The sequence below is a fragment of the Pocillopora verrucosa genome, chromosome 6 (genome assembly GCF_036669915.1).
Source record: "Pocillopora verrucosa isolate sample1 chromosome 6, ASM3666991v2, whole genome shotgun sequence".
Lineage (NCBI taxonomy): Eukaryota > Metazoa > Cnidaria > Anthozoa > Scleractinia > Pocilloporidae > Pocillopora > Pocillopora verrucosa.
The window spans coordinates 9,499,973-9,517,256 of record NC_089317.1 but is presented as its reverse complement, the minus strand read 5'-3'; the positions used below and the strand labels follow the sequence as shown (position 1 = coordinate 9,517,256).

General features: G+C 36.1%; 1 protein-coding gene across 1 annotated transcript in view; it reads right to left on the bottom strand.

Moving 5' to 3' along the window:
- LOC131773620 (hemicentin-2-like) overlaps positions 1 to 16,179 on the bottom strand; it is a 31,011-nt gene extending 14,832 nt beyond the window's left edge. The window contains exons 1-14 of the mRNA XM_066169116.1: positions 16,042 to 16,179; positions 15,557 to 15,901; positions 11,000 to 11,266; positions 10,355 to 10,615; positions 8,086 to 8,331; positions 7,090 to 7,356; positions 6,319 to 6,564; positions 5,699 to 5,965; positions 4,927 to 5,172; positions 4,307 to 4,573; positions 3,535 to 3,780; positions 2,756 to 3,022; positions 1,623 to 1,865; positions 1,106 to 1,369 (exon numbers count right to left, since the gene is read on the bottom strand). Of these exons, the coding sequence (XP_066025213.1) occupies positions 1,106 to 1,369; positions 1,623 to 1,865; positions 2,756 to 3,022; positions 3,535 to 3,780; positions 4,307 to 4,573; positions 4,927 to 5,172; positions 5,699 to 5,965; positions 6,319 to 6,564; positions 7,090 to 7,356; positions 8,086 to 8,331; positions 10,355 to 10,615; positions 11,000 to 11,266; positions 15,557 to 15,901; positions 16,042 to 16,105 (3,496 nt within the window). The 5' untranslated portion in view covers positions 16,106 to 16,179. The remainder of the gene's footprint in view (positions 1 to 1,105; positions 1,370 to 1,622; positions 1,866 to 2,755; positions 3,023 to 3,534; positions 3,781 to 4,306; positions 4,574 to 4,926; positions 5,173 to 5,698; positions 5,966 to 6,318; positions 6,565 to 7,089; positions 7,357 to 8,085; positions 8,332 to 10,354; positions 10,616 to 10,999; positions 11,267 to 15,556; positions 15,902 to 16,041) is intronic.
- Positions 16,180 to 17,284: the final 1,105 nt, after the last annotated feature.

Here is a 17,284-nt window from a genome sequence, read left to right as displayed (position 1 = left end):
TAGTGCCTTCATCAGGGGTGATCTAAACGCTGCAACAAGAGGTCCTTTTATGTGATCACTAATTAGCGGCCTTTTTTCTGACGAGGTGTAAATAAGCGTCAGGAAGCAGACCGCCATCGTCACGATTTAAAGGAGCGTGGGCGGAGTTTATGTGCCAAGCCTCCAAACAAAGGCGCTGGTGGTAACGCCGATTAGTGGTGATAATTTTAGAATTATCCCACCCTATTGTATGGTTGGTTAGGCAAGTATGCTCCGATAAAGCTGAATTTTCCTTTTTGCAAAGAAAAACCACTTTTTGGTGCTCTTTTAACCGTGTACCAAACTGGCGTTTGGTCTGTCCGATGTATTCGTTGTCACAGTCATTGCAAGGAATAGAATAAATGGCGTCAGTTCGTTGTTCTTTCGTGACAGGATCCTTAGGTTTGGCGAAAATATGCCCCAAAGTCTGAAAAGGTTTTTGAGCAACTTTAACGTTGTGGCGATTCAAAATTCTCTTGATGGGTTCAGTAACACCCTGTATGTAAGGAATAACAGCAAAACCAGTCGCTGGTTCCCTTTCATCAAGAGCGTTACTATTTGTAACTGGTTTTTGGCAGTTACGGAGAAAAGTTTTTGTATAGCCATTTGCCTTTAGGACATTGGAAACATATTTCCTCTCCTCAGCCTTCGAATCGAGTGATGGTGGTAGACAGTCAGCCCTCCTTAAATCGTGACGATGGCGGTCTGCTTCCTGACGCTTATTTACACCTCGTCAGAAAAAAGGCCGCTAATTAGTGATCACATAAAAGGACCTCTTGTTGCAGCGTTTAGATCACCCGTGATGAAGGCACTAGACAGGAGTGTCGAAACGTTGGGTCTATGAATTGTAACTTCTTCGGTTACATTCATTAAATCTGCAAACCAGTGTAGCATCAAACTATGTCTGATTGTCCACCTGGTTGCCGTGTGAACTTTAATATATTATATTTACATCAATATCTTAAAATAAGACAAACGGTGAATGATTTCTTATTTTCCACAACTATAAAAGTAGTCCAGTGAGTATTCACATCGATATTTTAAACCTAGAGTATTAACATACCTTAATACAAAGATCAAGGCTTACCATTCACAGTAACAATAACATTCGTACTAGATGCTGTTCCTAAAGTGTTGTTAGCCACACATTTGTAGGCAAACATTCCTCCATTTGTCAGTGTCTCGCTCCACATCCCTGAAAGGCTGACAGTCATGGCAGTGTCATTCTTAAACAGCTGATATATCGTCACTCCTGGCTCGGCATCAGCTGAGCAGTTAAAGGTAATAGTATTACCCTGACATGCTTTGTTGTCGATCACAGAAGTTGTTAGTTGCACATTCTCTGGTTTGTCTACAAGAGTTACAAGAATATTACAATCATCAGTTTAAACATCCAATAATCCCAACTTGATACATGTTGGTGTCTCAAAACGCTGTATGTACATCATTAACCTTTCTTAACATCTTTCTACACACGTCAAGGACAAGTAATGGACAGGTGGGCTCATAAGAAAACCTCTAAGTGACTAATTTACATATAGTTATAAAACTTGAACACCCACAAGCATTCACCATTTATATTCAATCTATAGTTAGCTACTTACACTGCACATCAATGGTTGCCATCTCTGTTGCATTGCCACACTCATTACTGGCTTCACATTTGTATTTACCATCTTCACTCCTATTAATGTTCACAATCTTCAACACATTTCCAGCAACACTCTGACCATTGGGCTTAATCCAATACACCTTTGGTTGAGGCATTCCAGATGCAGCACATATTAAGGTTAAATTGTCACCTTCGGTTACATTCTGATCTTGAATTGCTTCGATATTTGAAGGCACTGTGGACAAACACAAAATTAAATACTGTACCAAAATCTTTAGTCCGTAAATAAATATTTGTGTTCATCAAACTTTACATTTACCAAAACATTACATCTACCAAACACATTTAACTTCAAATACATGTATAATCGCCGTTGCTGGGGTCCCTTGTAACAATGTGTTGAATGATTGTATCTTAGGCATTCGTCATTTCTGCCTTCTTTGGTCGAAAACACTTATTGGGAATAAAAACAATTTAATTGGTGTTACAGTTTTTTTTAAATTGCTTAATTGAATGATTGTATCCAAGACATCCGTCATTTTTGCGTTCTTTGGTCAATTTTAATTGATTTTAATTAGTGTCATAGCTTTTGCAGATTGCTCCGTTTCTTTGATTAGGTGACTCAGGCGACCGCGGTGGAACTAAATGTACCGAAATACGCATTATTTAAAAAGGAAAGGCTTTGACATCAGTTGACAAGAAAAAAGGCAATATCCAAACGCACTTATTCACATCTCTAACACCTCACTCCTCACTCTACACTGTATATGTTTTCAGTGTACATTCACTTAAACTAATTTGTTCCAATATGCAGTACAGCAAACTCGATGATGTAAGAGAACAAGTATATGTAAGAGAACAGCTTTACAGCGTCAGTTTATTGCAAAGTTACCCTTTTTCTATCAAATTCGATTGATAAGAAAAAAGATACTGTTCAAACGCTTTCCGCTCCTTATCACACCTTTAAAATTACCATTCCTCACTTGACTCTTTAAGAGTCCTGAGTAAACAATCGAACGAGTTTGTTCTAATATGCAGCGCAGCTAACAGAATGATGTAAATTGGCGAATGTGTGCAGAGAAAAATGATTCACAACTTAACTAAACTGCAAAGTTAAGAGCTTACCATTCACTGTGACCATAACAGATGAACTGACTTCTGATCCTAAAGAGTTGTTGGCCATACATTTGTACATGAACACTCCTTCTTTTGACATGTTCCTCTTCCACATTCCGGAAGGATTTGCGTCTAAGATAGCAGTGTCATTCTCAAACAACTGGTATGACGTCACTGATGGACCTGGATCAGCTGAGCAGTTGAAGCCAATCATGTCACCCTTACATGCTTTGTTATCCATGACAGATGTTGTCAATTGCACATTGTCTGGTTTGTCTACAAGAGTTACACAATCAAAAGTCATAGTCATAAATTGTCTCAAATATTGTGGTCGGTAGAAAGCTCACTGCGGCTTTTTTTTATTATTGTTTATATGAAAATGTGTATGGGGCGTTGACAAAGGAATGAATAGAACAACATACTTTACAGCTCTGTATGATGTAAAACATTGAGTCGGTAATTAAATGTACATAAATCTGTGTAATAATAAAACCAAAATTAAGGAAAAATTTGATAAAGTAGGAGAACAAGACTGAATGTGATATGATAAAACTCGTAAGATGAAGAGATTACTTTATGATGACCCTTCCGTGTTGGCATAAGAGAGGTCTAACTGTATTACAAATTACATCCCTTAATCTTTGTATAATTACCAATACCTTAATCACAATTCATACAAAATGTGCACATGTACATTATACATCTAATAATAGCCACCGTCAGTGTATGGATTTACTTAACATACAGATAAACGTAACCTTTTAATGAAAAGGAACTGTCAAACTTACACAGCACAATAATGTTTGCTGTCTCTGTTGCATTGCCACATTCATTACTGGCTTCACATTTGTATTCACCAGCTTGAGTCCTGTTAATGTTTGTAACGTTCAACTTGTATCCACTAACACGTCGACTATCAGGTGTCATCCAAGAAACCATTGGTGGAGGAATTCCAGATACATTACACATAAGAGTCAGATTCTGACCTTCAGTTACATTCTGATCTTGTGTTATTTGGACAATTGAAGAAGGAACTGCAAAATGTGAAAATGAGGACAGGTGTAAATAGCAGCCTGCCACTGGCTTGTGGCCTTAAGCACAAAGATCATAGCTTCCCTAATATAAATGTGCTTTTAGTCCTTTTCAACTCCATTGCCTTTTACAAATAGGAAAAGTAGAATATGCACATATACACATGCTTGCAAAAACATTGACACCCAAAAAATAGGTTAGCAATAAGTGATGAGACCCAGCATCTTTATGGCTAAAAATTTGCATAATAACCTTATTTACATATTGTTACATGAAGCAAATGATAGAAGCCTTAACATTTTCATGAAAGAAAAGAATCATCATCAACAGAGACTTGCCATAAATAATGGCATGCCACTGAGCAAACATTTCCTATAAGGCCGTTGAGTCTCATCAATCATGGATCCTGTCTTATAAGTGTCAACATTTTTATAATCGAGTATCTGTACACTCATGCAAATGCTGCCTTTATGAGTGCAGTTTTTCAAATTGTTCTCAAACAAACATAACTTGGACTATTCTGCTTACCGTTCACAGTGACAGTAACACTCATGCTGTATTCTGATCCAAGAGAGTTATTGGCCACACATTTGTAAACAAAAGTCCCTTCACTCTCCAAAGTCTTGTTCCACATCCCAGAGGCACTTGTGTTTAAAATGGCAGTTTCGTTCTCATACAGCTGGTATGACGTCACTTCTGGATTAGCATTAGCTGAGCAATTAAAGCTGATGACTTTTCCCCTACATGCTTTGTTGTTCATGGCAGAACTCATTAACTGGACATTCTCAGGTTTGTCTAAAGACAAAAGACACAATTTATAAATACAATTTCATTGGCCTTTGTAAGTTACATATTACAAAGTAGCCAAGGAGTACTAAGTAGCAGAACAAGACTGAATGTAATACGATAAAACCCGTAAGATGAAGAGATTACTTTCCAATGACCCTTCAGTGTTTGCATAAGAGAGGTCTGACTGTAATACAAATTACATCCCTTAATCTTTGTAAAATTACCGATACCTTAATCACAATTCATACAAAATGTGCACATGTACATTATACATCTAATAATAGCCACCGTCAGTGTATGGATTTACTTAACATACAGATAAATGTAACCTTTTAATGAAAAGGAACTGTCAAACTTACACAGCACAATAATGTTTGCTGTCTCTGTTGCATTGCCACATTCATTACTGGCTTCACATTTGTATTCACCAGCTTGAGTCCTGTTAATGTTTGTAACGTTCAACTTGTATCCACTAACACGTCGACTATCAGGTGTCATCCAAGAAACCATTGGTGGAGGAATTCCAGATACATAACACATAAGAGTCAGATTCTGACCTTCAGTTACATTCTGATCTCGTGTTATTTGGACAATTGAAGAAGGAACTGCAAAATGTGAAAATGAGGACAGGTGTAAATAGCAGCCTGCCATTGGCTTGTGGCCTTAAGCACATAGATCATAGCTTCCCTAATATAAATGTGCTTTTAGTCCTCTTCAACTCCATTGCCTTTTACAAATAGGAAAAGTAGAATATGCACATATACACATATTTGCAAAAATATTGACACCCAAAAAATAGGTTAGCAATAAGTGATGAGACCCAGCATCTTTATGGCTAAAAATTTGCATAATAACCTTATTTACATATTGTTACATGAAGCAAATGATAGAAGCCTTAACATTTTCATGAAAGAAAAGAATCATCATCAACAGAGACTTGCCATAAATAATGGCATGCCACTGAGCAAACATTTCCTATAAGGCCGTTGAGTCTCATCAATCATGGATCCTGTCTTATAAGTGTCAACATTTTTATAATCGAGTATCTGTACACTCATGCAAATGCTGCCTTTATGAGTGCAGTTTTTCAAATTGTTCTCAAACAAACATAACTTGGACTATTCTGCTTACCGTTCACAGTGACAGTAACACTCATGCTGTATTCTGATCCAAGAGAGTTATTGGCCACACATTTGTAAACAAAAGTCCCTTCACTCTCCAAAGTCTTGTTCCACATCCCAGAGGCACTTGTGTTTAAAATGGCAGTTTCGTTCTCATACAGCTGGTATGACGTCACTTCTGGATTAGCATTAGCTGAGCAATTAAAGCTGATGACTTTTCCCCTACATGCTTTGTTGTTCATGGCAGAACTCATTAACTGGACATTCTCAGGTTTGTCTAAAGACAAAAGACACAATTTATAAATACAATTTCATTGGCCTTTGTAAGTTACATATTACAAAGTAGCCAAGGAGTATTAAGTAGCAGAACAAGACTGAATGTAATATGATAAAACTCGTAAGATGAAGAGATTACTTTCCAATGACCCTTCAGTGTTTGCATAAAAGAGGTCTGACTGCAATACAAATTACATTCCTTAATCTTTGTAAAATTACCGATACCTTAATCACAATTCATACAAAATGTGCACATGTACATTATACATCTAATAATAGCCACCGTCAGTGTATGGATTTACTTAACATACAGATAAATGTAACCTTTTAATGAAAAGGAACTGTCAAACTTACACAGCACAATAATGTTTGCTGTCTCTGTTGCATTGCCACATTCATTACTGGCTTCACATTTGTATTCACCAGCTTGAGTCCTGTTAATGTTTGTAACGTTCAACTTGTATCCACTAACACGTTGACTATCAGGTGTCATCCAAGAAACCATTGGTGGAGGAATTCCAGATACATTACACATAAGAGTCAGATTCTGACCTTCAGTTACATTCTGATCTTGTGTTATTTGGACAATTGAAGAAGGAACTGCAAAATGTGAAAATGAGGACAGGTGTAAATAGCAGCCTGCCATTGGCTTGTGGCCTTAAGCACATAGATCATAGCTTCCCTAATATAAATGTGCTTTTAGTCCTCTTCAACTCCATTGCCTTTTACAAATAAGAACATAAAAATACGCACATATACACTCGCTTGCAAAAACATTGACACTAAAAAAAATGTTGGCAATAAGTGACGAGACCCAGCATCTTTATGGCTAAAAATTTGCATAATAACCTTATTTACATATTGTTACATGAAGCAAATGATAGTAGCCTTAACATTTTCGTGATAGAAAAGAATCATCATCAACAGAGACTTGCCATAAATAATGGCATGCCACTGAGCAAACATTTCCTATAAGGCCGTTGAGTCTCATCAATCATGGATCCTGTCTTATAAGTGTCAACATTTTTATAATCGAGTGTCTGTGCATTCATGCAAATGCTGTCTTTATGTGTGCAGTTTTTCAAATTGTTCTCAAACAAACATAACTTGGACTATTTTGCTTACCGTTCACAGTGACAGTAATACTCATGCTGTATTCTGATCCTATAGAGTTATTGGCCACACATTTGTAAACAAAAGTCCCTTCACTCTCCAAAGTCTTGTTCCACATCCCAGAGGCACTTGTGTTTAAAATGGCAGTTCCATTCTCAAACAGCTGGTATGACATCATTCCTGGATTAGCGTTAGCTGAGCAGTTAAAGCTGATGACTTCTCCTGTACATGCTTTGTCATTCATGGCAGAACTCATTAACTGGACGTTCTCTGGTTTGTCTAGAATAGAAGACAGAGACCATTAATAAATAATATCTCTTTGGCACACAGCTGATTAATTTTACTTACTATGAACTTGAACATTTCAGGTTTATCTGTAAGAAATGGAATGCCACAGTTCACTGCATTATAAGTGTCACTTAGAGTTCTCCCGAATTGTCAGGCAAAATGTTTTGTTGCATAAACTGCAGATTTTTACAATGATTTCTAGCCCTAGGGAAAGCTGTAACTGTATATGATTGTAAATTTACAATAACTTTTTACATTTTTGATATCGCCAATAATCTGCCAAAACATCACTTGCCTTTTGCACCATTCTGTCAGGTTGATAAATGACTGAAAAAGCATTCAGAATTCTCAATCCAAGGTTTTTTGTCAAATTCTTTTGATTAATAACCAAACTGAGATTGTTAAAATAAGAAACAAAATAGAGCATGGTTGCTTATGGATATAAATTTGTCTTCTTATGTGGACCTCGATAAAAATCATATCAAGTTGGACACTTCAATAGAAATTCTATATCTAGTTTTATTATCTATTCAAAAAAAAGGCAGCCTCCTAAGTGCTTTTTACTCTTTCTTAATTTCAAAAGAGAAAGGAATACCTGACAGCTCAAGAATCTAGCACTTCACACTTAGCAACAAGTGGAAAGTGGGCTACAAGATGAACACTCTAGACCTTAATGCATATTACTACCTGATGATTATTATTTAAATAGCAATCACTTACAGAGCACAGTGAGGAAAGTGCTGGCAGAGCTATTTCCACAGTCATTTGTAGCTTCACATTTGTATTCACCATCATTATTCCTACTGATATTTGTAAGATAACGCATGACTCCACTGGACTGACTCCCGCTGCTAACCTCTGTCCATGTTACATTCAGCAAAGGACTTCCAGAAACATTACAGGTTAAAGTTTTGTTTTCACCCTCTATAACTGTGATGTTCTCCAATGGATAAACTTTGGAGGGCACTGCACAGAACAAAAGATAAAAATGATTAGAAGTATACACATACATGTTTATGAACCTATGCACTCATCAGATCTTCATTTATTTTAAAATGCATTTTCAAAATGCAAAAGCATTCTAAAGAACTAAGGACATTTTATAGTTTGAGTTCATCTCACAAGAAGAAAATCATTCTTTATTGGATCATTAGTCCCAGTAACAAACAAATAAAATAATTAAAAATAAATGTAATATCAAAATTTGAGCCTATGACTTTTGAGATTACATGTAACTTATTCTAAGACTCAGATGTGTTTCAATTTCTCTTTCCTTCATTAGGGTTTTCAGTAAGTGCTGGCTTCCAGCTAAATACACTGGCTAAGAAAAATGTGATTTCTAGCTGTACATGTGCATTTCAGCCACAGTTGCCATGAGATTGGGAGGGCTGTGTACCATGGGAATATAATTATAGCATGTAAATAAAGGAAATGGCACATAAAAAAACTCACTAAAACAGGGCCTAAGATGCGCCCAAGTTATTTTAAGTGAAAATAAATGTATCTTTTGGACTAAAATTTCAACAAAAGATACCAATAGGCCTCTTCAGAGTTCCCACAGTTCAGTGATCTAGTGCCAAAATTACAGTGCAAGGATGAGGCTCAGTGAGAAGTTGCTTTCATCCATATAAAGAATTAAGCACCATGGTGGTGAAAAAATTTCTCAAAATTAATTGTGGGAGAGCAAAAAATTATTTGTGGGAGAGAGGCATTCAGCTACAAGTGATGGTGGCAAAGAAAAAAAAGCAGAACTTTTTAATTTAAGCAAGAGAGCTACAACAATGAAGCAGATCAAAATAGTCTCTTCTGCTCAAGACTGCAAAAAGCTGTTGAAAGACAAATTACAAACAAGTGAGGGCAAATTTCCAGTATCAAAAATTTTTATTACTTGGACATACCATCTCCCATTTCTCTCATTTTAACCACCATGGCACTAAATTTGTTATACAGTTGACTTCACTCTTAGCCTTACCCTTGTGCCGTAATTTTAGCACCAGATCACTGAACTGCAGAAGTGGTCTATTAGCGACCACCAGATAAAGAAAAACAAAAACAAAAAATTTCTTGATTGTTGGTCCAATTATGAAAGAAATAAATGCCTGTATCCCCTGTCTTTCTATTTTCCCCTCTTGCAGTTCCATAACTCCCAAATACCCAAACACTTAAAGTGAATGGTAATTAAGTGGCACTTATGTTGTTGGTTACGTTATATATAACAATCCTGTACATGCAGCATTTAGGTCTAACCATCAACTTTGCATTTGGAAGTTTGGTGATGAACTGTCACGTGAGTCAAGATGTTATTTTCAATATGGTAGTTATAAATATGAATATTTCAGCTCACTTCAAATGAGAGATGTTTCTCAGCTAATTAATACACTGAAATTCTTCACTCTCTTCCCTTAATCAGCAAGCAAGCATACTTGCCAATTTGGCAAACAAAAGTGTTGCACGTGTACAGTATCATAAGACTAGTAGACTTTCATGCAGAATAATATGGAATGTGGATGGGGTGATCAAATTTTTTTTCTCTTTTCTTATTTTTTTATGGTGACCAATTATCAATTGGAACCCTGGATAGGATTGAGTCCAGACAGCCATCAATTAACGGTTGAAGAAACAGGATTGTTTCAACAGAGTAAGAATACAAAAGCCTTCATAAGACAAAACTGTAGATTGCAGTGATTGCTTTCCACTTGAAGTGGACAGGTGTTGAATTTTTTTGACTCACATGTAAGTGACACCTACATGTACTGTAGTTAAACTATTATTTTCATTATAATGTAAACTAAATGAAACTATGGTACTAATACACAATATCAAAAGCAACCTCACCAACAAAAATACTCATTTGCTGTTGCTACTTGAAGCTAAATACACAATACATCATGGGGAAAATGGTATTAAAGCATTACACCCTACACCAGTATTCATTTACCATATGTAAGCTAATGGCTGTGACAGATAACAACAACTTCTCATATTGTACCTTTCACTGTGACATTTACAGTCTTCTCAGTTGTACCAACAGTGTTATTAGCCACACAACTGTAGCTAAAGTCTCCTTCTATTAAATCTTTTCTCATCCATACCCCAACTGAGCTGTTTCCATCATTAACTGGTATTTCATTCTCAAACAGTTGATAAGTGTGCACTACAGGTTTACCATCTGCTGAGCAGGTGATACTGATAACATCACCTTTACAAACAACTGAGTCATTCACCATTAACTTGACATTCTCTGGTTTGACTAAAGAGAAGAAAACAACAATATTTGATAACGCATTGGTATCAAAGCATGTGACATTGTACATCATGTTGCAAGAGCCAAACATTTTTCTTTCCAGTCCAATGCCATAGGTGACTGATTGCTCCACCTTTCCTTTCCTTTCCTTTTTTTTTCTTATTGACTTGCAGCTCTTTTTTAATATTATTATTCACCCTGAATCTCACAACACCCTCTGCCAGGCTGCATGGCTTTTTCATACCCTGCTTGCATCCTCACAACTTTAATAAAAGTGCCCACATTTTTGGAGTTTCATTTTAATTATCTTAACCTACCATGACAATCATTCTAACATTCTGTAAAAAATAAAAAATCAACCATAGGTACAATATACAATTATCTACTTACAATTAACTTCTACTTTCACTGTGCGATTTGGTGCTGTTCCTATTCCATTGTATGCTGTACAGCGATATGTTCCACTGTTATTTCTGTTGGTTTCAAGGACAAATTGATTCCCAGTTCCCAGTACACCACTGTCATTGCCATTGGTATAGACTTTGGTCCAGGTGATGTTTGGTGTTGGTTCACCATCTGCAATACACTCTAATGTAACACTTGGGTCACCTTCCACAACAACTACATCACTACTAAAGCTGTTGAATTCTGGTGGATCTGTTAAATAAATGACAAACAGAAAATGTTGTACACATGTTTGGAGTAACGTAACATACCATACACTTGCTATAGATGTGTTTTTCAAAAATAACCTGAGTTTTATTAAAAACACAGATGTTTAAAGCAGAGAGTCACATAACTTTCTTGGAAACAACTGAAGTTACAGTGCTTCTCCAGTGATGAGTGTTACAAAACCCAAACTTAATCTTCAAGTACATAACCACAACAACCAAACAGCACAAAGGAAAATGCCAACATATGTCTTTGACAATGAATACAATGTGAAAACATGGAAACTTCTATTTAGCAAACAAATAGCATGAATGTTTAAATCTGCCAATGATTGGTTGAAAGAATTGCACAAGATTTGCATGTGAGAGAAATCACAGCAAACCTGTCCAATCCCAGATAACTTTTCACAAATACATGTGCTCGCTTATCAAATAAAATTGCCAGTAATATTTGCCATTGGATATTTTTACATGTACACATATTTTTTTTTTCCCTTCATTGCATGAAGAATACTTTTTTTTTAATGTTGATCACTGATTAAAGAAGTATACACCAGTGTACATGTACAGTGGATAAGGTAAAGAATAAAAGGACAAACCTTAAGTAATGAACTAAAAGCAAAACTCCTTAAATAACTGAAGATTGATGATTTAAATATTTAAAGAATGATTTATTTTTCAATGCTTTATGTGCCAACATGTATCTGTAGTATTGTAACTCAGAGTGGCTATCCATAAAAACTGTATCTTGCCATCTGGCAGATAAACCACAATTCACCAGACAAGAGTTAGTAAAATACACTACATTATACTACACACTGTATCTGCTAATAGTGATTTATCTCGTGGATTAGAAAATATATTGTATGTGTTGTTAATATAACATTGGTGGTTGGTTTGGTGCAATTTCAAAATATCAAATAAACATTTCAGAAACTCTAATTATGGCTTTTCAAAAAACACCACATACATTTTATTCAAATCTATAAAAATTATGCAATGTTTTTCAGTTCAAGTTTTAATGAAAACACGTTAACTTAATGAGAGATAGAGGCAGAGATGAAGTCTGTGATTCCTATACTTTGAACAATCAATGAATTATACAGAGTGAGTATAATATGATTCATGACCACAAATAATATATCAGCTCAAAGTCCTTCATGTACATTTATTTGAAATTCAGATGTTCTTCTAAAATACCACCCTGTAAATGACTTGTCTCCAATAAACAACTCCCACATGTTGTGAAAGCTCTAGAATCCTCTGCCATGAATTGAGAGACAACAAAAATTTATTCCCAAAGACCAATATGACCAAGAATGAATTTCTGTGGGAGTTTTTGAAAACAACCTACAGTAAAGTTAATTAGTCATTAATTTGAAAAAATTTTGTTTTAATTGCTCTACATGACAAAAGAGGCACTGCAACCTTTCACAGATGGGTACCTTGTGACTATAGACATTTTTAATTTATCTTTTCATTGCAGTAATTTGCACAAAAGCTCCCTCAAAAGAAATTCAAAATAAAGGCATAACTGTTTCTGTCAATGTAATATTAGCTACATCAGAGCAGATGTCTGTTGGTCACATCAATATCAGGCTTTTGTTTACCCCATAGGAACCAAAAATGCAAATAACATTAAGCTTAAGCAATTTCTCCATAAAGACCCAAAATAGACAAGGAGGGAAAAATGATGAGAATTTGCACAGTCACTGTCAAAAGGAACAATTGAGCATTTTTGAGACATAACATCATGAAGACAAAATTGTTTTCCTTTCAAGACCAAAATAGTCTTGAAGAAAAAAAAATTTCTTTTCATCATAATAACCATTGTGCTGCAAGAAATTTAGATATCCTTCACTTCTTCAAAGTAGTTCTCCTTAAAGGAAAAATTCCATGTGCAGTTTTGGTTCACATATGATTCAACAATATTATTGTTTGTTGCTACACGCCAACCCAGGATGGGTATCGCTAACAAGTGGATAAAAAGCTCTAATTGGATGATAAATGTTCACAAAAGAGACTAACATCTTTCTAATAGACAGCATCAAGCATGAACCTATAATTGGTAGTTGCCAGGATGTGCGGGATCATACATTACTGAACTATGACAGCTGGAGTCAAAATTAATCATCAAAACTGAAAAAATTCAGTAAAATTACACAAGTCATTATCTTAGACAAAAACTGCAGTTTCCGATGATAATAGTGGACTACAGTTGGTTTGATAATGTTTAAAAGCATTAACAGAATTCACAAACATTACTTCTGCCAGGATTTGCATATTCACAAAATGTAAACCTTAATTGAGTTATAGGTTTTAAACAAATATGTAAAATACATGAAGAAATGGGACAGAGAGGTCTTACAAATTAGAACAATGCCTGATCTAATGATATCAGAGTGCATGATCAACTACTGGTAGCATATTGGGGCAAAGTCCCATCACATTTGTTTTACTTTCAGTTTTGCTTTCCAAATGCTGTCATGCATTTTTCTCAAGAACATGATCCACAGATTTTCTGAAACCTCTGGCTAGCATCTAAGAGCTGACTAAGACAAGACGATAACCTATTTTTCCAGAGACCAAGATAACTTGAAAAACTGTCAAAATAATTTTTCTGGGAATTCAGTTTTCCATGTATTTCAAGACAACCGCGTGATAATTAGTCATTACTATGCACGACTTCAAAAGCTGTCATGATTCCACACAATAGAAAGGAGGTACTAAACCTACATGCTGGTTGCGTGCTTGATGAAAAGATGTTTTTAGCTTGTCTGTTATAACTAAATTGGACACAGCCTCCCACAAAAGAAATAAAAAAATTAACTCATAATTATTTTAATTCAGGACTAAGTCACTGCAAATGTCTATCACCAAACCAATATCCAGCTTTTGTTTATGCCAGAGGAACCAAAGTTACAAAAAACTTTAAGAGTGAAGTTCGTTTTCAAACCTAAGAACAGTTGAGTTACAAACAATAAGAACTCTAATACTCTCTGATAAACATATAAGTATTTTTTGGCAAACATTGCTCTCTATAAACAAACTGCATATTGGTTTGAAGAATTTATTTCTTTCTTTATTAGTATGCAATGCGCTGAAACGAAATTTGTCATCCTTCACTGCCTTAAAGGATTGAAGTCAATCTAGAAACACCGTTTTCCAAAACTGCACTTTTGCCGGAAAATACCTTTTTTTGAAAACGAATGGTTTTGGTTTTTTACGCAAACAATATCTAAACAGTGTAGCCATAACATTCAGAGCGCTATTTCGGGACGTGACAAAACAACTTAAAACATTGAGGCAATATAAATGATTCATGCGACAAAAAAATGACCATTATTGTCCACTCGTTGCCCGTAAACAGAACTTAAGCTCTTTGAAACTTATCAAGAAATACACACTGGCTTAAAAACAGCAGAAAAGATTTACGCTAAATTGAAATCGCAAATCTTTGAATGATTGGAAAAAACAATAAATAGAATACGTACTCTCAAACTTCACATAGTTATCTGATGAAATCATTAAACATGTATAGAGTCGTTAAATGCAAATGAACTGAAAGTGAGTTTTCTCGAACTGGCCACATAACGGAGGATATTAAGCTTAAGTACGCTTAGCTCTCTCTTTGAAAAAAGCGACGACTTTGAAAATATTCCACTCATTAAATAGTCGATGAAAATTTCGTATAAAACGTAATTTAAGCGGCGTTAGATAGCAACGCAGGTTTACATTTGTTTACCTATTCTGGCATTGCATATCCTTTGAAAAGGTGTAATGTATGCTTTTTTCTAATATTACTAACCCTGTAAGCGTTCTTTAAAATGTAACTTGAGCCTTTACGGATCACGAAAAAAAATTATGATAGACATACAGCGAAAATACGCGGTATGTCCGCAGCAGTGCTTGAGGAGCCGAAGAGTGCCGCATTCTGCGCGTTTCATTGTTTAAATTAAATATGTGCAATTTAAAAACATAGGTCTCGAACCTGTTTCGAGATAAGACTGCAGCTAGTCTCGACTTCTTGCCGCATATTTGGTAAATATCGGTGCTAAAAAGTTCTGTTAAAGCAATTCAGCGACCATCTTGCGCTGCTTTATACAGAATATCTTCCGAAGCTACCCGAAAAATAGCAGCAGTTTGCGTCAAGAATAAATGAAATGAAATATCCAACAACGAAACGAGATTCACCTTTACTGAATGATTCCAAAAATTTTTCAACAAATAGAACCAGTAGAGATAATATTCATGAATATTTTGGTGGTTTACTTACACTGTACTTGAACAGTCATTTCGCTAAGAGCAGGCAGGAAAGTTTTGTCGATCACTTCAATTTCGTATCCTCCACCCTCAGATCTCTGCAATGCAAAGATTGTAATTTCTGCTCGTGTAGCATTGATGTTTTCTTGAACGCGACCCTTATAAATACCACTTGGAATTGTTGGGTCGAGGTTTAAGCCAGGTTTGAACAGAATGGTGCGGGAAGTGCTGCTGCGGAACCGAAAAGAAACACTGTGAAACGCTGCACTAAGGTTGTACTGCCACACAAAGGTGATATTGTTGCCTTCCAATACATAGAACGGATCTGGAGGAGTTTCTGTAAATGTTGGTACTAGTTCTACAAAAGAAAACAAAAAAATTATGTAAACAGCACAGATCCTTTAACCAGTTTGGAAATATTACCCTGCAGTCCAGCGCGAAGCTGTTTTTCGCGCCATGGGAAACGCTCGCTCAGTAAAGCTAAGCTCGCGTACCTACCTGCTTTACGAATACACAAAACCAAGCATAAGAATATAGACACGTTGGATATGATTGAAGACATTGCAATTTCTGCGCCGTGAAGGCGAACCACGCTTTAGGATGAGACGGTAGGGAAGTAAAGCGATAATATGCAAACTTTATAATTAGGGGCCCACGAACTGTAAGCCAGCGGCTATATCGCGCTTCTTCCGCGTTCAGTTGTGTTCTGCACCGCCTCGTGTCTCGTCATCCATCAGATATGGAACATGCAAGAAGTAAATGGGAGGGTACGAAACATGCGTAAGAATTGCCCGAGGCGTAGCCAAAGACAATAGTCTTGCTTCTTTATAAATCGGCCTATTCAAAAATAAAACGAGAACAGTTCAATAGCTTACCAGAGAAACACATGCTACCCAAAACTATACATAGAGCAGGATAAACAATATTAAGAGTGAAATACGTCGAGACAAAGGAGTGGTAGATATGCTGTTAGAAGTGGAAAGCGTACAGATATCCTGGGCATACAGAACCCGCGTTATAGATTTACCACGCTTGAACGCTGGTTACCACGCATCACGGCCAGAAAACTGCGTAGCGTTGTGTTGAAATCGTTGAAAGTTATTAGATTCATTTTGTAAATCTTCCAATGAACAATACTTTGCGTATCAACATTTACAAAAAAATATTTACCGACCTATAGAATGGTGCCAATGACGCTAAGGGTTACTTGGAGTCATAAGGTTCAGTATTACTGTTGAAATCTAACTATCATCAAATCCAAAGCTAATTTCGACGCTTTTAGAACTTCAAAGTTCATTTATTTTCCTTACCGAGTATTACTGCTGAACCCAATTACACACAGAGGAGGGGGGTCGGAAAGGGGGGTGGACTCGGTGGAGAAAGAGTCAAATTTTAGTGGGGAAGTGATAAGGCAGAAATAATTAAACAGTAGGCTGCACCTTCATCTATTGACCTATTGGCTTACATTGTGAATATTTTACAAGCCGAATAGATTAACTTTCACAGCAGTCAAGCCAGCTCAAACAGGAAGCCATTTTAGCTCACTATGAGGAAATAGATGATGTCTATCGTCAAATTTCTATTTCTATCATTGGTTTCTGTTCCCTTTGCAGGTAAGGCGACACTCTTATTCTTTGATATTCATTACCGTAAATTGTAAGAAAGGAAAGTAAAAAAACTGTATTAATGGAAATGGTACATAGGTAATAACTGAGACGACACGAGCGACAAGTTCTTAGCT